Source organism: Dermacentor albipictus, chromosome 6, assembly GCF_038994185.2.
Source record: "Dermacentor albipictus isolate Rhodes 1998 colony chromosome 6, USDA_Dalb.pri_finalv2, whole genome shotgun sequence".
NCBI classification, from domain to species: Eukaryota; Metazoa; Arthropoda; class Arachnida; order Ixodida; family Ixodidae; genus Dermacentor; species Dermacentor albipictus.
The window spans coordinates 34819585-34842638 of NC_091826.1; the positions used below are offsets into that span (position 1 = coordinate 34819585).

The following is a 23054-nucleotide window of genomic DNA, read 5'->3' on the forward strand; positions in this document are numbered from 1 at the left end:
TTAGCCGTCATTTTTTGCACTTAAGAGTACATGCGTGGTATCCAAATATATCGAAATAAATATGCCTGCTGTAAATATATGCGTTTGAATATTCGACATTATTCGCATTCGAAATGCTGGTATTCGCGCACCTCTGTATTACTATAGCTATCGCGGTCAGCAAACTTGGCTGAAATGACGCACAACACGACTGAACTAACCGTTTTATTAATTTTCCACAACGATCAAGAGAAAGTACCCTCGCTTTCGAGACTACACAACGGCGTACAATACGTGATGAAATGTTTGAACGTGTACAAACGTTGCATAACGACACTGGTATGGTTGTTCGTACGGAAATGGCGGAGACGACCTGTCTCACGTACACTGCTCTTGCTTCAGCTGGTGCGAAGGGCAATTAGAAAGTTTACAAGACTGGGAAGCTGTACTAATACATGTCCGAAAACTCGACGTTGACATACAGGGCCTCCTTCTCGACATACCCCTGTAGTTCAATGTCCTTCCAGTTCTTCTGGTCCGTAAGACGGCCCCAGTTCCAAGCGTCAGGTTCAGGTTTCTTGACCATTTTGTGGTCAACCATGGTCACCGGCAAGCGGACGTCCTTTGCCGCATTCCTGGGGTGCATGATGATTAGGGTCACCTTCTTCTTGAAAGGCCACTCTACGTAACTATCCCATTCGCCGCTCCGCAAAAAAAGAATAAAACTCACGTTCATCTCGTTCTCTGCTTTGGAAAATTCGCAGTTAAGCTTGAAGGTGTATCCTCCTAGTGAATACGTATCAGTAGATTTCCTGAGTTCCTTCTTCTTCTCGTTGAGCGAGTCTACTTCGGCGTAAACGTTGGCGAACTTGCACGTGGTGATCAGAACGCCGGCTCTGGAAGCAGCGCGGAACGGTCCCTGAATTACCATCGCCGGCTTCGCAGCAGCAAGCTATGGCTCTTCGTCGCGGCTGTACTTGTTCACCAGTTCGAGCACCCGACGTTCGAGACTGGTCAACCTCTCGGACAAAGCATTGAAGCAGATGAGCGTGGCTTCCTCCAGGTCGACGCCGTTGCGCAGCATCAGCTCCCGTGGAGTTTCTATGTCCCTCTTGCCGACATCTTCGAGTCCCTTGGCGACAACTTCGGCATTCGCCACAACCAGCGTACCGGTGCACTTCCGATAGTGATCCACGGCGAGGCTGCGAAACACGGGTCGCTGGCACTTGCCGCACCTGGTCTCTCCACCACCGCATCTGTTCAGGTGATCTCCGAGTTCCGACAGTTGGCCGGCGAAGCCGCACATCCGGGATCCGGCCGTACACACAACGCGGCGTTGCTCGAAGTCGCTGCGCTCGACGCTCATCGAGTGAATCTCGGAGTCGGCGAACTTCTTCCCGTCGAAGGGGCAGCTGTCTCCTCGCCCTATCTGGGCCCTGCACGACTCGCAGAAGACGTGGCCGCACGGCAGCTGCACGGTGCGGCAAGGCAGCAGGCCGCAGACGCCGCAGAGGCTGGCGGCCGGCATCGGCTCGGCGAACGAGACGCGACGCATCTCGAGGAACTCGCCGAACCCGGTCAGCGTGTACGTCCATCCGTCCGTCATGGCTGCGAAAGGGAGCTCGTAATCGAGCGGCAGTTTTTCACTCCGAATACGTTGAGCGAACCGAAAGCCTCCGTAGTTTCGCACAACGCAATGGCCGACTGGGCGATGAGGATTGGTGCGCAAGTAGCGAGTGGGCGTGGGGAAGGCGCGTATTCGCCGAGCGGTGAGAACGACTGCAGGCAAGCTGCAACTCCACCAACACACGACACCTTCGTTTGTGGGAACGCCAACGGTTTGTGCGCAGGCGCGAGTAAGAGCGGTGCGAGAGAGAAAATCTAGGGGCTTTTGCTTCTTGAATATTGGCCTCGAGCTCCACCACTGGAAAAGCTGGCGCCACCGTCGACGTGACGTGCTAGGAGGGATCACGTGGACATAGCGGCCGCGTCGGCTGCTTCGGGCGCGCCGAAGCGAGCTGAAAACGAGCTTAAATTCCCTCGTACGCTGCGGTTTTCATTTAGTGGCGAAATTTTCACGCTTCGAGTGTCTCCTTTACAACGCTTGAAAGCACTACAATAGGTAGTGGCTGCCTTTGAAGGCGCGCAACATGGTAGGCTACTGCTCGGTGCCGCAGGGCCGGACGCACGTAACGGAGGCCGGTGTCAGCCTTTTCGCACGTAGCCGCAGGACAAGAAGCTGTGTGAAGCTTGGCTCGCGAAACATAAAACCGGCAAACAGTCATCGGCTACAACTCGGGTATGCAGCAAGCACAGACGCAAGGAAGATTTCTGCTACGGCGCCCGGTCTGCGATGTTCTGGAAACGCGCACTGAGACGCTCGCCCGAGTCCGCTGCCCGACTAATGTCATGACGGTTTTGTCTATGAACTTGTCAAAGGTCAAAGAATTTAGAAGAAAAAAAAGATTGAATCGTCGCGACGGCACATCACAGTCCCGTAGGCGTCGAAGTCTCTACAATGAAATTATTTTTGAACAGCTCTGATAGCGCCCACGCAACAATGGTTGCTTGTATACTGTCAATGCTCATATTCTGCGGCCTAAAGCTCATGGCACGGTGCGAAAACGCGCGCGCGCAGAAAGCGAAGCAGTGCGCGGACAAGCATGCAGACGCGCAGTCGGTCGCTGTGAATCTGCGCGATCGCTGCAATGAGGCTTCAGTCTATTACGCTCCATTTAGTTATACAAACACTATAAGAACATATTTCACATAGTTTGCTCTCAGCGTTTACCTACCTTTCACGCAAGAAGCCGGTTCGGGAGACTCCATCGCGGCGATAGCGCGCAGTGGCGTTCACTGTACGTATTCGGTAAAGAGATAGCGGCTGTAAACGATTGTGTGCTTTCAGTTTGCCCAAGATTATTATTTAGACAGTAAGAAGCTTCTCTCGTTTCGAAAATACTTGCAGAAATGTCCGGGAGAGCTCGCGCGTGGTGTTTTCAGTGAGCGCTGACAGCAAAACCTATGAGGAGCGCGCCACGTGATCCCTCATACTACGCCAGTGAGGCGCTTCCGATAGAGGGCGACTCCGTAACTCCTCGCCGCCAATATGACTCTGCCTAGGCACTACGGAGGAGGTTTCTGAGCGCGCGTTGTGTTCGTTAGTGCGGTGGAGTTTTTTTACGCTACGCCGCTGGCTGCCCGCGTAGTGAGGCAGTGGGCGCGGACGCTGCTTGGTGATCGGTGTGTCTGAAGGGCCAATGTTCTGACCGGTGTTGTGTAGGTCGCGGGTCGCTTTTTTCGTCGCGACGATAGATTGGATTTTTTACAGGCATTGCTCCAGGAGGCCACATGTAACCGGCAAACGGAGGCCTCAGGAGAGCGCCTGTGTTATAATAAAGCAGGCGGCGCAACATCTCCATGGAAACCATGCGGTAGCTGGGGGATCAAAGCTGGAAGCAGGGCGGCCCGTGGGTTGAATCCGCGGAGGCCGAAGCGTGCCAGGGGCTGTTCGCATAAGAAAAATGGCTGTCCGCTGTCGCGGACAGCCGATCTTATACACTTCTGGCAACCCACGGGCCAGTTCGGGTTCTATCTTTGGTGTTACCGTGGCGGCTTTTGTGTCCTGGAGGCGCCGCCAATAATGCGAAATAATGACACGTTGTTACAATTAGTAAAAAACACGATTGAATAAATATAGTTACGTCCAGCCGCCAACTTGCGACGCTAAGTTCAGCACTAGCGCGCCCCGCGACATATTCAATATATGCAGCCCCGGTCTCTACTACGGTCGCTACTTCTCCCACAGAAACATTTGTGATGTTATTTAGAAGGTACAGAGCCGTAAGGCGCGAGAAAGCTATGATCCGCCACGACTGGCTTAGCACGAGCGTCGCAGGTGCGAGACAGTCTGTCCGACCCAGCGGTGGCCAAATCGGGCGTCAGTACCCGGTGCTTCACCTTACTTACAACGCCGGCAGCCAGCGTCCGAGCGTAAACAAACTCGACCCCACTACGCAATGCCGGCACGCCTAGGGACAAATGCCTAGAACACGCGCTAAGAAACCTCCTCCGTAGTGCCTAGGCAGAGTCACTAATATTCAAGGAGCAGAGGCCCCCAAGTTTTCTCTCTCGCGCCCGCTTTTATACTCGCGCCTGCGCACAAAGGGCTGGCGATCCCTCAAATGAACGTCTTGTCCGCCACAATTGCTTCTTGCAGTGCGCGTGGTTGGAACGTTTCCTACCGCGCGCGGTGTGGCATTTGTGTGTGTGTGGACGTTTTATGCGAAAGACGATGTGCACGGTTCTATTTGCGTTTAAGAAAATCAGTGTGCTCGACGATTATTTCTATGGCTGCAACGCAGCGAAAGGGCAGCGTCTGCTTAGCCATGTAAGTGGCGCTGAGCAGGTAATTAGAAACGACATCGTATGTGCCGCCAGAAAAATCGTCGGCACGTACGATGCGTGTTAGCTAGTCATTTTTTGCACTTTCCCTCAAAATGTTTGCTACAAGTCCGTGTTGCCTTTGTTGGCGACAACGGACTTAGGTCGACACTGTGCGGAAATACACAAAATATATCGCCGCATAGCACAAATACCACATGCGCAGACAACTTTAACTATTACGTATAGAATAGATGCAGCAGCGTAAATATCCTGGCCATTCTTCAACAGTTGTCAAGAGACGGAAGTTGAAAGTATTAGTGATCATTCCTGCTTCAGCAATGCCGGCGCGACGAAGACGTGGGCGTCTTCGTCGAGACGCCCACGTCTTCGAGACTCGATCGATCGGCGCAGTGGTGATGCAGGAATGGACTCCGGTGACCTTCAATGCATCGTGCACATATCCAATCTCTCGGCAACCGTGGACTCCGGCCACTGCTAGCGCATGCAACTGTCACGACTCAGAGTTGGTGCGTTAGCTCCTCCTGAGTAGTGGCATAAGGAGGTGTAGTCTGGCGATTGGCCTTCGCCAATTGCCGTCGGGAACGAGACAAAGGCCTGATGAAATCAAGCGAAGGGCAGTAATTTAATGCGATTTCTCAACAGCAAAACAAACTGGCGTTATTAAACAGTGGATGGGAATATGTTGGACAGAAAATGTATAAAAGTGACAATTCCAAAGAACAGCTAGGTGTAACAATGTTGAACAATTACGACGTGCAATCACAGCGTGAACAAACAACGAACATCAGTTCAAACTACATTTCTAAACAATAACTGGGAAAGCAAATATTTAGAATCAACAGTCCACAGAATCAAAAGTGACGTGCAGCAAACCGGGCGCGCCGACTGTACGTCCCAACCACCGGTGTACGAATATATCTGTACACTTCTTATTTCTGTATACTTCTTACACCGTGCTCCCAACCGATGCGGCCCGTAAGCGACCCTCGCAGCCGGCGCCTCGACGTCGGCGGCTGGCTTCCACGGCGGCTGGCGGTGTTCGGTGTCGGGACGTGGTCTGCTCAGCTTATTCGCCCGGGAGCGGCTCGGCGTTTGTTTATCGTCCCCGGAGCGGATCGCCGAAGCGTCGGATCGGTGCGTTGTTCTCTCTCTCTCGAGGCGTCGGTTTTCCCCTCTTGGCGGCCAGACATGGCTCGCACACGCACACACTGGATCTCGCCGTAGTTCAGACTCCACTGGCGCTCACCTTCGCCGGCAGTCAATTTGATCACGCACAAAACAGTCGCTGCGGACGAAGGCGGCTTCACGTAGGCCCGGCGTGCTTCCACCGTGGTTCAGATTCTGCTAGCGGTCACCTTCACTGGCAAGGAATTTAGTAGCACGGAAAAAAAAAAAACAGCTGCGCACGCAGCCAGCTTCACGTGGCCCGGGTGTGTATAGCCACCGTGGTTTCTACCCTACCTGCCGTCACCTCCTCCACCGAACAATTTAATCACACACAAAACAGCGGTCACGAAAGCACACAGCTCTCACGTGCTCTGGATGTTTCCCCAAGATCACGTTCACGGTTCAGTACCATTTACGAAACGGTGCAGCACGTAGGCTTTGCGACCCATTCTTATAAAGAAGCGACGCTTAATAGGCGTGGGGGTGGAGAATTCAAGAAATAACTAGACTTTTATGACGACAACAGAAGTGGTTTCCATTCTTAGGCAGCGGACACAAACGAAACACGAGAACGTAGACAGGACAAGTGCTGGTTTAACAACTCAGTCTTTCTTTGAGTAAAAGGATTATATGCCCAATAATAATGAAATTCATGTGGATTACATGTAAAAACCGTCATACACTCGCGAGTGATCAATAACGATATCACTTCGTTTACTCACTTTGTTCGGTGCACCGCAGTAATCCATGTCTGTCGGCTGCTTTTTATGCGAAGCATACTAGCCGCACAACCACGCTCTTCCTTGCTGCGCCGCGCGCGGCCGCGTAGCTACCATGTGACGTCATAACAGCTGCAAAAGCGGAGGCTCAACTCGTGCGCTCGCTTGCGGCCGCGTAGCTACATAGCCGGGTCTCAGCTCGTGCGCTCGCCTGCATGAGCTGTTTCTTCGTCTAGCCGAACCAAATATAGCCAAGCAACAGCAGTTCACCAGACTAAACAGTGGTTCAACAACTAAAATAAAGGCTAGTATGCTTCGCATCCTGGGCTTAACCTTAGCTAAGCCACAGCCATTTTTTTTTCGTACCATTTTCTTGCGAATCGGTAGAATTTCACTGCCCACACTAACCCTTTCGTGTTTACATTGCTGTTGTGGCAGTTAACAATACAAACAAGAGACGTTTCGCGCGCAACGCGAGCTATGTGCGGGCGCGGCCTTGAAGGGAAGGGGTGGGAACGTGCACCCACGGGAGGAGGGTGGGGGTGAAATCGTTCCCCCGGGGAGAATACGCGCACTCGCCACTTCACCCGCGATTCGCCCGTCTGCTGCTCGCTGCTTTCGCGCCAGTTTTCGTCGCACCGTCGGCCATTGCGTCGTGCGAGGCTACGGAGGCTTTCGGTTCGCTCAACGTGTTACCGGTCGGAGTCAAAACTGCCGCTTGATTCCGCGTTCCCTTTTCGCAGCCATGACGGACGGGTGGACGTACGCGCTCACCGGGTTCGGCGAGTTCCTCAAGATGCGTCGCGTCTCGTTCGCCGAGCCGATGCCGGCCGCCCGCCTCTGCGGCGTCTGCGGCCTGCTGCCTTGCCTCACTCTGGTGCTTCCGTGCGGCCACGTCTTCTGCGAGTCGTGCAGGGCGCAGACAGGGCGAGGAGACTGCTGCCCCTTCGACGGGAAGAAGTTCGCCGACTCCGAAGTTCACTCGATGAGCATCGAGCGCAGCGACCTCGAGCAAAGACGCATTGTGTGCGCGGCCGGCCCCCGGGTGTGCGGCTTCGCCGGCAAACTGTCCGAGCTCGGAGATCACCTGACCAGGTGCGGGGGCGGAGAGACAAGGTGCGGCAAGTGCCAGCGACCCGTGTTTCGCGGTCTCGCCGTGGATCACTATCGGAAGTGCACCGGTACGTTGGTTGCGGCGAATGCCGAAGTTGTCGCCAAGGGACTCGAAGATGTTGCCAAGACGGACGTGGAAACCCCGCGGGAACTGATGCTGGGCAAAGGCGTCGACCTGGAAGCTGTGTTCAGCTCCTTCACCAACGCTTTAGCAGAAAAAGTGGCCAGTCTCGAACGCCAGTTGCTTGAAATGCCGAAAAACTCCTGCAGCGACGAATGGTCATCGCTTGCCGCTGCGTACAAGCCGACAGTAATTCTGGGACCGCTCCGCGCTGCTTCGAGCGCCGGCGTTCTGATCACCACGTGCAAGTTCGACAACGTTTACGCCGGACTAGACTCGCTCGACGAGAAGAAAAAGGAACTCAGGAAATCAAGCGATACGTATTCGCTTGGTGGTTACACCTTCAAGCTTGACTGCCAGTTTTGCAAAGATCAGAACGAGATCAATGTGCGTTTTATTATTTTTTTGCGCGATGGTGAATGGGACGGTCACGTGGAGTGGCCTTTCAAAAAGAAGGTGACCTTAATCATCATGCACCCCAGGAATGCAGCCAAGGACGTCCCCTTGCCGGTAACCATGGTTGGCCACAGGATGGTGAAGAAACCTGAACCCGACGCTTGGAACTGGGGCCGTTTTACGGATCAGAAGAACTGGAAGGACATTGAACTACAAGGGTATGTCGAGAAAAGGGCCCTCTATGTCAACGTCGAGTTTGCGGACATGCATTAGTATAGCTCCCCAGTCTTGTGAAATTCCTAATTGCTCTTGGCACCAGCTGAAGCAATATTATATAGCGTAGACGCGAGACAGGTCGTCTACATCATTTCGTACGAACCACCTGACCATCATGCAACGTTTGCTCACGTTGAAACATTACGCTTTTGATTATGTATGTACTCTTGTGTTGTAGTTTCTAAAGCGACCGCAGTTCTGTGTGATCATGGATGAAACTTAATAAAGCGATTAGTTCGGTCGCGTTTCCCATTATTTCTGCCACGCTTGTTGACCGTAGTAACTATAGAGGTGGTCGAATATCAACAATTCGAATACGAATAGCTAATATCGAATATTCGAACTTTCTTATGTCGCGCAGGACGGGATCCAGCTATCTGGTCTTTGTATTGTATATCATTGAGCCTTGTAACTGCTGATGTATCCACCAGCTGCCAGGTCAGCCGACAAGCCCTATGTGCTTAGGTTGACCACACGGTGGTTGACCAGCAGATTCATGTGTATGAAAAAACGGGCGAATAAAACTGTATTGTATTCTACTGTATATTTACAACAGGAATATTTATTTCGACATGATCAGATATCATGCGTGTACTGATTAGTGAAAAGGGAGAGGTAACTATAAGGGTGAAATTATTGATATTAAACAAGAACACCAATTGCCAACAGAAAAAAATTGTCAGTTTCGCCTGAAGGATGAAGCACTGACTGCTATAGCAAGGGTTAGCGCTTCGCTGTAAATTTTTAGACGGTGTTCTAATTGCACGAGGCTGCGCCAAAATTTCTGGCACTCTTTATAGCTTTAACATACTGTGTAGGGCCCGTAATGACATCGCACAGGCACTTTCACGCTGCCCGTTAAGAGCCGCGCTATTAGAATTACATCACTTTCAGGTTTGAGCCCTGATATCGTTTTGACTTTTATTATTTAATAGTTTGAGAAGGTTTCAGAGAAAGTTCATGCGCTGTGGATGTTACGTTTCATCACATTCGTTTGTGGGCTGGCATTCTCGAAATTCTGAGGAATAACTTGGTCAAGGACTTAAGACCTATAGCACGAGCAACTCTAGTGATTTAGTAGTGTAGCAATACGGGGGGGGGGGGGGGGGGGAGGTACCCGCATATACGGTCTGGATGAAGATATAGCATGCAACTGGACATTTCGATCGGTCGAGGAGAAAAGGGCGGGCGGCGAGCCGCCGCACTACCTATGCACAAGGAAAAAGCTGACGCTTCCCAACTACAGCGGCAACCCCAACCCTGAACTTCACGAAAACATAACGGTAGCAGAGGTAAAGGCGGCCATGCAGAAAGTTAGAACATCCTCCGCTCCAGGAGCGGATGGGGTGACGAACAAAACTAAGAAATCTAGGCGAGGACTGTATTCAAGGGATCACGGAGTACTTTAACAAGTGCTGGAAGTATGGGTAGCTGCCAGAGACGTGGAAACACGCCGAGGTAACCCTCATACCCAAGCCAGGCAATAAACTCGAACTAAGCAACCTCAGACCCATATCCCTGACATCATGCTTAGGGAAGCTATTGGAGCACATGGCGCTATCTAAATAACAAGACCACATGGACAAGCACAATCTCTTTCCGCTCACGATGATAGGCTTACGGCCCAACCTGTCTACGCAAGACATACTGCTCAGGGTTTCGGAAGAGGCAGTAAATACACCGAATAACACCAACACTGAAGCAATAATGGCACTGGACGCCCCACCAAAGCCTTTGATAATGTCACCCACAATGCCATCATGAATGCCCTCTCCGACTTAAACGTGGTAGAGAAAACGTACTCATACATCAAGGCTTTTCTAACCAACAGAGCGGCTCTAATAACATTCGGAAGCATCAAGTCCGACACACTACAATTAGGAAGCAAAGGCACACCGCAGGGGTCAGTGCTGTCACCCTTTCTGTTCAACATAACACTCATACCCATGGCCAAGCTTCTTGCCGCCATACCAAACTTATCCTCGGCACTCTACGCAGACGACATCACCCTCTGGACAGTCAGGGGAATCGAAGGTGATATTGAGAGCACGTTACAGACGGGAGCGAATATAGTGACCGGATACGCCAGGAGAGTCGGACTAACGTGCTCGCCACAAAAATCCGAACTAGTTATCAGACACAGCTAGACCAAAGAAAAACGATCTCCCGGCACAACTGGATGTTAGGGTTGATGGTACAAAAGTTCCAGAAGTACAAACCTTGAGAATCCTGGGAATGCACATTCAAAACAACGGGAAAAGCACAACTATGCTAAACAAACTAGTCGCATGCGTTGGACAAACCAACAGGCTCATAAGACGAAGAGCTAACAAACACCAGGGAATGAAAGACACAGATTTGAGGAGGCTAGTGCAGGCTTTCGTGCTCAGCCGTATAGTATATTCTCTCCCCTATCTCAAACTTCAGGCAGCAGAAAAGAACAAGGTTGAATGCCTCATGAGACAATCATACAAGGAAGCCCTTCATCTCCCTAAGTATACATCAACAGAAAGGCTGCTAATGTTAGGCATACACAACACGCTTCCCGAGCTAGTCGAGGCGCACAGAATCGCACAGTAGGACAGGCTAAAGCCCAGACCACACGTACGCTCGCGGACGCGCGCCTAGCGCCTTCCGCGCCTCGCGAGTAATGGCGGTTTGCATGCACAAAGCGCGCGCTCACTGGGCCCACTCACAGACGCCTTGGCAGGCGCCGCTTCGTACTTTGGTATCGACAGTGTTTCAAAATGCTTCGATATCCATAAACGTAATTGTTATATTTTTATTGCTGCTAGATCAGCACATAAATGAAAGAAGAACCACTTTCGTGCATGATATAAATCTGCTTCATGGAGAGTTGAACGTTTCGCGCCGTAGCTGCGTAGCCAGGCGCGCCGATGCGAGGCAACCCAAGCGCGCGAACATGGAGGAGCTGTTCTCCGAGCTCACGCCGCGTTTCGACGCGTACGAGCCATGTCGCACCATCTGCGCATGCGTGGGCGCGTGAACGCGAGCTTGCGCGCGTCCGCAAGCGTACGTGTGGTCTGGACTTAACAAAAACACCCACGGGAAGTCACATTCTAAGGACCTTGGATATCAGGCAAGAATGCGTAGGGACAGATGCCGTGTAAATGCCTTGAGACATACACAAGTATCTGAGAATAGATCCAATCCCGAAAAACGCGCGTCCCGGACACCACGCAGAAAGGAGGAAGGTGAGAGCCAAAGCCCTCCACAGGCAATATTCAAACCATAAGGAGGCAGTCGGCACGGACGTTGCAGAGCTCCGTGATCACGATGCCTTTTCGATAGGCGTCGTGGACCTAAAACCAATCGCCGCCGCCTCCATGCGAAAGGCACACGAGGCGGAGGAAGCGGCCATTGCCCTAGTCCTATTATAAGTACTGAAGCCAACACGATTTTTAGCGACTCGAAGACAGCCGTTCGAAACTTTGCAAAAGGGGGGTCCACAATCCCGCCGAACAAATCCTAAAGGCGCAAAATTTCAACGCCAGACCCATTAGAATCATATGGGTTCCGGCCCACGCGTTGGGAACGAGGCGGCCCACAACTTAGCCCGAGGTTTCGTCAACCGGGCAGTAGGCGAGCCGGTCCTGAGGTCGGCCAGAGAGACCTTGACCACCTACCACGAGATAACATTATATTACAGGAACAACAGAAGGACGCTCCCGCCGCCGGACAAAAGCCTTAATAAACATCAACAAGTGGCCTGACGGAAGCTGCGAAATAACACCTTCCCCAACTCCTACATATACTTCAAGGCCTACCCAGGCGTCTACACCACCGAATGTCAGCTCTGCGGGGTCACAATTTTGTTTGATTGCTGCAATCTAAAACCCTAACAGATAATGGCCACTCTCTAACGAGCAAGAGTGGGAGGATGCGGTGTCCAGCTCGGACCCGGCGGTTCAACTGCAAGCCGTCAGCTGGGCTTTGGAAGTCGCCGACAGTCAGGGCCTCACGACCATAATAGGTGGCACTAGACGAACTGATCGGACGGCCACCTCACGCACCCTGGAAGCCCATTAAAGTCAACCAAATCCTTTCCGTTGATGAAATAAAGTTGTTACCATCACCGCGGCAGAACTGCTTGAATGAGGTTGCGCTGGCCTGCTGCGGAAGAACTTGGAGATGTTTTAGCTTTTCTCCGGGAAATTTACGTGATGTCTGTTCATACGAGGTCGTCGAAGAGCCACTGTGTAGCAGCAGTAACTACAGTATGCAGAAATTTATCTTGGCTAGCTAATAGAAATGGGGCTTCACTCGACGAAGAAAAGCGCGTCAGTGAATTGGCAGTATGTACCGGAAACTTTTCCCGCTATTTGATCGCTTGGCGATTGCGATAGCTATTATGTGGGCCCTCGAAGCGAATTTTTTACTGTCTGTGTCGGCGTGGGGCTGTGCATATATTTGGGCATTATTATATTTATTATATTGTTATATTTATTATATTGTCATGTTATATTATATTACATAATTTATTATATTATTATATTTAGGCATTATTTAGGCAAATAACGAACGCAATCTCGATTCGGACGACGTCCTCTGAGATCGCAGAGAAGGCTGCAATAGCGATGGCCTTATTGGACGACAAGAGGACATCAATCTAGAGTGACTCGATATCAGCTCTTAGGACATTTGCCAAAGGTACCATATTCGAGCTGGCCCTAGGGATACTAGGAAGCAAGGAGATCAAGCCACACACATTGATCTGGTTTCCAGCCGACATGGGACAGATCGAGGGTGCCCCGCCCAACCTCAAAGAGTCGGCACCCGGAGCTGCGCGAGGGATCATCAACCACGTAGCTACCGGGCCGCGTGACACCGGGGGTACTGACAATCGGGACTCCCCTTCCTCGTACACCGAAATTACTAAGCACTTTTACTTGGCTCGGAGGATCTACCCCCTCCCACATTGCAAACTCAATAGACCTCAGGCTTTGACACTAAGGCTTCTACAGACGGGGGCATACCCAAACCCCCTACTTCTTCGCAAAGTGTACCCCGAAATTCAGACAACAAATGCATGCGCACTATGCAATGACTTAGCGAACTTACCTCACATGCTCTGGCGATGTCCCGCGTTACGCGGCCATGAAAGCAACACTTCTTCACGCCGGTATGCGGTCCTACACAGCCCCAACCTCGAAGAACAGTTATGGGCTGTCCAACGGGCCCGCGACGCGGCGGAGAGGCTCGGCCTCTCTGTCCCGACGTGGGAGCGGCCCGCTGCGCGCTAGTGCGCGCCCTAAAGGACCCTCATAAAGTTTTTCATCCATCCATCCATCCATCGGGGCCGAGCTCCACCACTGGAAAAGCTGGCGCTGCCGTCGGCGTGACGTAATATGAGGGACCACGTGGACTGCATGCCGCCGCGTCAGCTGCTTCGGAAGCGCCTAAGCGAACTGAAAGCAAAAGTTTGAAGTCCCGCCTGCGGTGCTGTTCAAATTAAGTGGGGAGGTTTTCCCGCTTCGGGTGTCTGCTTCACAAGACTTGAAAGCACTACAATAGGTAGTGGCTGCCTTTGAAGCAGTCCAACATGACAGGCTACTTACTGCTCGGTGCCGCAGTGCCGGACGTACCCAACGGAGCTCGGTGTCAGTCTTCATATGTACCCACGAGACAAGAAGCTGCGTGAAGCTTGGATAGTGAAACTTAGAACCGACAAGCAGCCATCGGCTACAACTCGGGTGTGCAGCAAGCACTTCCGCGAGGAACATTTCTGCTACGGCGTCGGGGCTGCGATTTTCGGTGATTAGCAGAAAGCGCGCGCGGAGACGCTCGCCCGCGCGCGATGCCCGGCTAATGTCATTAAGCTTTGGTCCATGAACTTGTCGATGCTAGATACTGGCAAGTGCACTGTAATGGAAAGGGAACTGTAAGAAGCACATTAAAAAGGGGATTACATATGCTCATGTTTGTGTCAGCAACAAACGATGAATGTACTGGATTAAAGAAATGAAGCAGCGGGAAATCGCTCACTGAAATGACCGATAAACATAGTGTGATGCAACTTGACAAGTAACGATATTGGAACATCCAAGAACTTAGAAAAAAAAGGGGTTGAATCGTCCTGACGGCAGATCAAAAGTCGCCGTAGGCGTCGAGGTCCCTAGTTATAACGAACTTATTTTTGAACAGCTCAGATAGCGTCCACTCAACAGTGGTTGCATGTGTTCTGTCGAATGCTCATATGCTGCGGCCCAAAGCTCACGGCACGTTGCGAAAACGCGCTCGCAGCGAAAGCGAAACAGTATGTGCGGACATGCATGCAGACGCGCAGTCGGTCGCTGCGAACCCGTGCGATCGCTGCATCGAGGCTTCGTTCTGTTATGCTCTATTTGGTTATACAGACAGCCCACTATGAGAACATATCTCACATAGTTTGCTCTCAGCGACTGCCTACATTTCACGCAAGAAACCGGTGCCGGGGACTCCATTGGGCGTTCAGTGTACGTATTCGGTAAAGAGAGCATCTGCAAACTATTCTGTGTTTTCTGTTCGCCCAAGGTTATTTGCTTGACCGGGAAAAAAAAACTTCCGTCGTTTATAGAGTACTTGCCGAATTGTCCAGGAGGGCTCCCGCGTTGTCTTTCGTGAGCGCAGACAGCCACATGTACGAAGAGCGTGACGTGTTATTCCTTATACTGCGCTAGAGAGTGGGCGCGGACAGATGGTGACTCGGTAAGTCTTTGCCGCGAATAAACGTTTCATTTTATTTATTATAAACGTTTATAAACGTATTGTAATTTTAGAAACGTTTTTTTTATTATTGGGCTCTACACCAGGCACGTACCCGGAATTTTTTTTCGGCGGGGGAGGGGGGGGGGCAGCCCTACGTAACTTTACTGTGGAAATGAGTGGGGGCGGGGGGCTACCTTTACTAAAGTAAATGTGAATAATGCCCACCGTTCGTCATAAAAACGCGTAGACCCACAAAAGGGAAATGAAATAAGGTGTATTTCACAGATAGATTTCTCCTTTGCTTGACAAACAAGGAACCACATAGCGCAGGAAGAACACTACCAAGGAAAAGTACACAAGTGCCCAGAAAGAACAAGTGCCCAGGAGAGCACCTGAAGTTATAATAAAGCAGGCGGCGCAGGCTCTCCAGGGCACTCAAGGGGTAGGGGCGGGATCAAAGCTTGAAGCAGGGCGGCCCGTGGGTTGGGGCTCGCCGAGGCCCAACCCACGGACCAATCCAGGTTCCAGTTTTGGTGTCCCCGTTGCCGCTTTGGTGTCCTGGAGGCGCCGCCAATAGTGCGAAATAATGACACATTGTTTCAATTACTACAAAAGACGATTGAATAAATATAATTACGTCCAGTCGCCAACTTGCGACGCTAAGTTCAACACTACCGCGCCCCGCGACTTCTTCCGCCATGCCTTTAGGGACAAACGCATACAACAGGAGCTAAGAAACTCCTCCGTAGTGCCTAGGCAGAGCCATGTATTTAAGGAGCAAAAGATTCCACGTTTGCTCTCGCACCGGCTTTTAATCGCGCATGCACTCAAATGTCCAGTGTCTGCACAAGTGCCACGGTCCGCTGTACCTACTAGCAATTGTAAATACGCATGGCTGCATGTTCCAAATCGATACGCATTTGGAGCCCTGCAGCTTCGCCGCATCATTGAAGCAACCTCAACGCACTTCAAAAGTACATAGAAGCATACGGCCGGTTACGTTGCTATAGCAACCCAATCGGTGTTCCATCTCACTGCTGGCATTCTCGTTACACGTTCTTTTAATTGCAATTTCTTGAAAATTTTCTGCATTTTTTTCATGTAAGAAGTTATTTTTTTCTTCAAAACTTCCTAGCGTATAGACATACTCACTTAATTTTTCATTTGTGTGGCCAATCTCCCTCGTTAGTGTATGCCATCTTGAAATGGGATCAACATCCCAGGCTATCAGACCAGGACAACGGCCAATACCCATGGTGGGTATGGGCCACACGTTCAGAGGTCAAGAACAACGGCCCGCTGCTCCGCTCGTATTAAACTAATTTCCCACAGTGCGCGTGTGGAAGTATTTGACAAAGGATCTGCATCTACATCTACAGCGACTAGTATTTCTTTTCAATTCTCAATTTACGAAATCCAATGTAACTTTTCTTCCCTTTCTACCTGCGGCTGCCCTATTCATGACCGATGCCCCGTAGTAGGTCGAGCCAGAATCATAGGCACCAAACAAAACCAAGCTGGGCAGCTACCGCTGGACATCGCCACAGCTATAGCGATAAAGGCCCGCAGCTACGGGTAGCCCTACTACGTGATTGTTCTGTTCTGGGTAGCAGCAGCGTTCGATCTCTTGTTGGTGTACTGTTACCATAGAGAAACACATTCATCAAGAGTGGGAACTCTCATGGAGCTCTGCGGCCGAATTGACTGTAGCGCCCCAAGCAGCTCGTACTGAATGAAACCTTGGTTTCTGGCGCGCGCGTTTCGAATGCTAGCTGGTACGTGTGTCATCGGCTGCGCTGATCGGCGCTGCATTTCTTTACCCTTCTGCTGCTCAACCTCGCGCTGTCTTGGTGAGGAAGAGTTTTTTCATTTAGAATAAATATGACTGCGAGCTATTTTTACAAGCCTCCATCGACTCTTTCCTCTGTGCAAAGTGTAATTTGAGAAAGTATGTACACAACGCGCCCTGTGAAATGAGGGAATGTTTATTTTGCTCTGTATAAGTGATCGTTCCAGGCTTTTGGTGAGGTCATCCAACGTTGTGACACCAGGTAAGCAGCAGTAGTTCCCGTGCGAAGCTGTGCGGGACGGCATCAGCTGAAGAAAATAAACTACAAGCATGTATCATTTTGGTATTATGCCTTATAGGAAAACTGCGTGTAGAGGCGAAATGTGCGAAAGTGGTGAATGGGCGACATTACAGACAAAAGCAATTCGCCATTACAAACATGGCGTAGAAAACATCCGACTCATCCCAAACAATGCCATACATAAAATACGGCGAAAACATCCGATTTCCAAGCATTGCCCCATTTACGGGCCTTACTTCCTACACTTTAGGAGCACAAATACCGGGCTACTGCTCGTTTTCGACACAACTTGGCCTCTGCCAAGGCTATGGTACGCCACATACACAGGCCAGACCACGTTGGACGCTTGCAGAATGCCTTCTACTCGCACTCAAGACAAATGCGTTGGGTGCCAAGCCTGTTGTCAGTCGTTCAGGAGTCGGAATTTTCGAGTTACAAGGTCCTGGTTTTTGTGCCCCTCGGCGTTATCGCTTGCGCGTTCTGCCGGCCCAAGCAAGACACTCCCCTGTTATCACTGTTGTCAATCGCTCGTCGCGTTGTGGAGAAGTGTGAATACCGAACGGAGGCATATGTTGTTGGTGCGGGATGGGGGAGGGGGCATAGAAAGCGTCAAAAATTTGACCCCGTAAGATTAGGTCAACACGGAACTAAGTGCGTCACAACGGTCGATGTGCTTTTAGCTAACTGCGTCGCATCGCTGGGTGCGTCAAAAGTACCCAGAACATAAGTAAACACAGTAATGTTGGGCGTCGAATAACGTGTCACAAACATGTCTCAAAATGATTCCGTAGACGCCAAACTGCGTCACAACGGCCGATCTGCTTTTATTTAACTGTGACACAACGGTGGGTGCTGCCAACGTGCCCCAAAAGTACCCAGAAAGTAAATAAGTTGGGCACAATAATGTTGGGCGTGAGAGAACGCGTCACAAACATGTCCCATAAAGATTCAGTACGCGCCAAACTGCGTCACAACGGCCGATCTGCTTTTAGTTAGCTGCGTCACAACGGTGGGTGCTGCGAAAGTGTCCCTAAAGTACCCAGAAAGTAAATCAATTCGTCACAGTAATGCTAGGTGTCATAGAACACGTCACAAACATGTCCCATAAAGATTCAGCGCACGCCAAACTATAACGGTCGTGCAGTCACGCGCGCAGGTACCGAAACTATGCCATTTTCTACCGTGTTCCAGCGCCGTGACCATGCTCTTCGATCCGCTTGTTTTGCCTCGGTATTCGTGTAGCACTGAATTGTACCGCTAGTCATGTTTCCTTGTGCACAGCGCGCAACAAAATCGTGCGCTGCGCGAACGCAACAGCTTTCGAGCGACGCCGTCAACGAAAGTGCGCATCGCCGAAAAAAAAAACACGAGGAGAAAAAAAAAATGAAGGGAGGGCCCGTGACGTATGCGTCAAGCGATCCTCGTGGTCCGGTGAGGGAGAACGCGCGGAAGGAATTTCGCTTGCGGCGGCTAGACGGGGCGGGGGGAGAGAGCGCCTGCTTGGCAATGGAGCCCGCCTGCGGAAACCAGGGGTTCGCGGCATTGAAATACGTCTATCTCGGCTACCAATAGGCCGATTTGAAAATATATATATATATATATATATATATATATATATATATATATATATATATATATATATATATATATATATATATATATATATATATATATATATATATATATATATATATATATATATATATATATATATATATATATATATGAACATGAACACAGCACCCACCGGCCTTCATCATTTTCTGATGAAGGCCGGACCCCGGCCGAAACGTCAATAAACCGCTTCATACGCGCGTCTACTTCACTGTGTGTGTATATATATATATATATATATACACAAATACATATATATATACATACATATATATACACATCATCAGAAAATGATGAAGGCCGGTGGGTGCTGTGTTCATGTTCATATATATACATATATATATATATATATATAAACGAGAAGAAAGGGCGTTAACCGAGGGACCCGATATTTATTAGTCAATAATGAGAAGCCAACAAACACTGACACCAAGTACAACATAGGGGAAATTGCATGTGCAAGCACATGCAATTTCCCCTATGTTGTACTTGGTGTCAGTGTTTGTTGGCTTCTCATTATTGACTATATATATATATATATATATATATATATATATATATATATATATATATATATATATATATATATATATATATATATATATATATATATATATATATATATATATATATATATATATATATATATATATATATATATATATATATATATATATATATATATATATATATATATATATATATATATATAGCAGCAGAACACTCCCTAGAGGACGTGCAACAACTTTCAGCGTATAGCCAAAATTTGCTATGGGGCCTGGTGAGGGGCCCTTTAAGTACGTTCATTGTAGTGAATACATTGTTGCGCCAAAAAGAAAGGAAAATAAAGACTTGGGAAGGGACAGTACGAAACGACAGATTCAGCGCTGTATTCATTAGATCCGAACCAACTCACCCAGCAACAAGTTCTACTCAAGTTCATTGTAGCTATGTGCAAAGGGGACGAGAACGCAAGCAGAAAAAATAACAAGGATGCAGCGCTCTCACGACTAAAGAACCAAACAAAAAATTTATTTCAGCACAGGCGTCATCGTTTAAAAAGCAGAATTACAGTCACGTGACTGTTACAGCAAAACAAATATCCACGTGTAGCCATCTGAGATGGTCAACGAAACATCGCAAGCGATAAAGGAGCTGTTTATCCGTTCATGAACATATTTAAGCCTGGTTACTGTTTCCACTCTGCTAAACACAGTACCCCTAATTATCAGAACTGTGGCAGCGGCAGTAGTTTTCGAAGCAATAGGGAAACAAAATGGGTGGTAGAATCTTTTTGGTTTCGTGGTGGAAGCCACGAAACCAAGTCACAAGACCAACTTGTGGTTGTTATAGTTCGTTTGTTTAGCGACATTGGGCAGTCTAGATATGAGTAAATACTATCTTTTACACTGCAACCAGTGATGTTTTCCGTTCAACGGGCTCCTTTACATGCGTCTACGGCATGTACAAGTCCTTTAGCCGCTTTCCTTTTCCCACAACTTGTGATCCGTTTTCGACAACCATCAACATTTTCGGAAAGCTATAGTCTTAGTCTACTCCTCTTTTTTTTTATTGGTATCGAGGATTGCTTTAAGCACAACGTAGGGCATGTATTAAACGTATGCTGCAAGACCAGTGTTGTGCATGAAAACAATTCATGTTATGTGGTATTCGTTGTGGTGCGCCCAGTGATCACAGCTGGTCGTGGCACTGTAGCATAAGTCAGTCATGCAGCAGCGATTTTTTATTGGAGCGCTTCGTTTCAACTAGGATTTAATGTATAGGAAGTTTATCGAGGCAGTTTTTTCGCGAGGGCTATTATATGGACACCTCAAGTGAATTTTCGCTGTAGGCGTAGGGCTCCGCATACGTTTACGGATATGCATGCTATAGCAATGTGCTTATGGATGCTGTATATGCGGGTCATATTGCAACACAATTCAATCACTTACGTTTATCAAGCTAGGTCTTGCGTTCTTGAACGAATTATTCCTCAGAATTTCGAGAATTGCAGCCCACAAGCGAATGCGATGAAACGTAACATTCACAGCGCATGCACTTTGTATTAAATCTTCTCAGACTATTAAATAATGCAAGTCAAAACGATATCAGTGCTCAAACCTGAAAGTGGCGTGATTTCGATGGCGCGACTCTCGACGGATAACGTAGTGGCGTCTATGCGATGTCATTACGGGCCCTTAACGCTTCTGAGGGTGCCAGAAATTTTGGCGCAGTCTCGTGCAATTAGAACACCGTCGAAGAACTTCAAGCGCAGCGCTAACCCTTGCTATAGCAGTCAGTGCTTCATCCTTCGGTCGAAACTGCAAGTTATTTTTCCAATGACAGTTGGTGATCTTGTTCAATCATGATTACTTCTCCCTCATTGTTAGCTGCAGTTCTTGCACTAATCATTTCATGAGCGATATCTAATCATACCGAAACAAATATTCCTGCTGTAATTGTGTGCGCTTGAACAGTAGATATTAACTATTCGTACTCGAAATTATGATATTGGCCCTCCTCTGTATTACCGTCAACAAGCTTGGCAGAAATAACGGGAAACACGGCCGAACTAATCATTTTATGAAGTTTAAACCACGATCAAGTGCAACTCAGGTTGCTTTCGAGACTACACAATTACGGCGTACAACACGCGATCAAAAGCGTATAATGTTTGAAGCTAAGCAAGCGTTGCACACCACTGGTCTGGTGGTTCCTACGAAATCACGGAGACGACCTGTCTCAGGCACACTGCTTTTGCTTCAGCAGGTGGGAAGTGCAATTACTAAAGTTACAAGGCTGGGGAGCTATGCTAATACATGTCCGCAAACTCGACGTTGACATAAAGGGCCCCTTTCTCGACGTACCCTTGTCGTTCAATGTCCTTCCAGTTCTTCTCGTCCGTAAAACGGCCCCAGTTCCAAGCGTCGGGTTCAGGTTTCTTCACAATCTCGTGTTCATCCATGGTCACCGGTAAGCGGACGTCCTTTGCTTTATTCCTTGGGTGCATGATGATTAGGGTCACTTTCTTTTTGAAGGGCCACTCCACGTAAGCGTCCCATTCACCGCTCCGCAAAAAAAGAATAAAACGCACACTCATCTCGTTCTCGTCTTTGGAAAACTCGCAGTCGAGCTTGAACGTGTAACCTCCCAGCGAATACGTATCAGTTGACTTTGTAAGCTCCTTTTCCTTCTCGTCGAGCGAGTCTAGTTCGGCGTAAACGTTGTCGAACTTGCACGTGGTGATCAGAACGCCGCCTCTGGAAGCCGCGCGGAACGGTCCCTGGATCACGGTCGCCGGCTTCGCAGCAGCAAGCGATGGCTGTTGGTCGGTGGTGGACTTTTTTTGCACTTCGAGCAACTGACATTCGAGGCTTGCCACCTTTTCTGCCAAAGCGTTGGTGAAGCAGCTGAACACGGCTTCCAGATCGACGCCCTTGCTCAGCATCTGTTCCCGCGGAGTTTCTATCTCCGTCTTGGCAACATCTGCGACTCCCTTGGAGTCAGCTTCGGCATTCGCCGCAACCGGCGTACCGGTGCACCTCCGGTAGTGATCCACGGCGAGGCTGCGAAACACGGGTCGCTGGCACTTGCCGTACCTGGTCTCTCCGCCCCCGCACCTGGTCAGGTGATCTCCCAGCTCGGACAGCTTGCCGGCGAAGCCGCACAACCGGGAGCCGGCCGCACACACAAATCGGCATTGCTCGAGTTCGAAGCGCTTCATGCTCATCGAGTGAACTTCGGAGTCGGCGAACTTCTTCCCGTCGAAGGGGCAGCAGTCTCCTCCCCCTATCTGGGCCTTGCACGACTCGCAGAAGACGTGGCCGCACGGCAGCTGCACGGAGCGGCAAGGCAGCAGGCCGCAGACGCCGCAGAGGCGGGCGGCCGGCATCGGCTCGGCGAACGAGACGCGACGCATCTCGAGGAACTCGCCGAACCCGGTCAGCGTGTACGTCCAACCGTCCGTCATGGCTGCGAAAGGAAACGCCGAATCAAGCGGCAGTTTTTCACTCCGACCGGTATAACACGTTGAGCGAACCGAAAGCTTCCGTACCGTAGTCTCTCGAGACGTAATGGCTGACTGTGCGGCGGAAAGTTGGCCACGAGAGTAGCGAGCAGACGTGCAGAAGCAGGCGTATTCGCCGAGCGGTGAGATCGGATTGCCGGCAGGCTGCTTTGCTCTGCAGCTCGGGCAGCTAGCTGGCTTGATATCGGCATCCGGCTTTCTCATGGCGCGACGGCGCATGCGCCATGCGCTAGCGTATTAGCATGTATTAGTCGCGAAACATTTGGGAAGGGTCGCGCGCCGGAATGTCCCTCGAAAAAAAAGAAAGGAAAGAAAAGAAAAAAAATGCGCTCGGACGCGCGCTGCTGCAAACACTGGTGCCGTGTATCGCGCTGAAACTCTACTGGTGGATCGACGTCGGTGCGGTGCCGAAACCATGCTATCATACCAGGTCGACA

The 23054-nt window shown here is 49.9% G+C and overlaps 2 protein-coding genes across 2 annotated transcripts in view; one reads left to right on the top strand and one right to left on the bottom strand.

Moving 5' to 3' along the window:
• LOC139060983 (uncharacterized) overlaps window positions 1–23054 on the top strand; it is a 149609-nt gene that overhangs the window by 52406 nt on the left and 74149 nt on the right. The window lies entirely within an intron of this gene.
• Window positions 19595–22790, bottom strand: LOC139060982 (uncharacterized). The gene is made up of 2 exons (XM_070540346.1): window positions 22645–22790; window positions 19595–22562 (listed from the first exon to the last, which is right to left on the bottom strand). The coding sequence occupies exon 2, from the start codon at window positions 22558–22560 to the stop codon at window positions 21403–21405; it is 1158 nt and encodes a 385-aa protein (XP_070396447.1). The 5' UTR covers window positions 22561–22562; window positions 22645–22790; the 3' UTR covers window positions 19595–21402.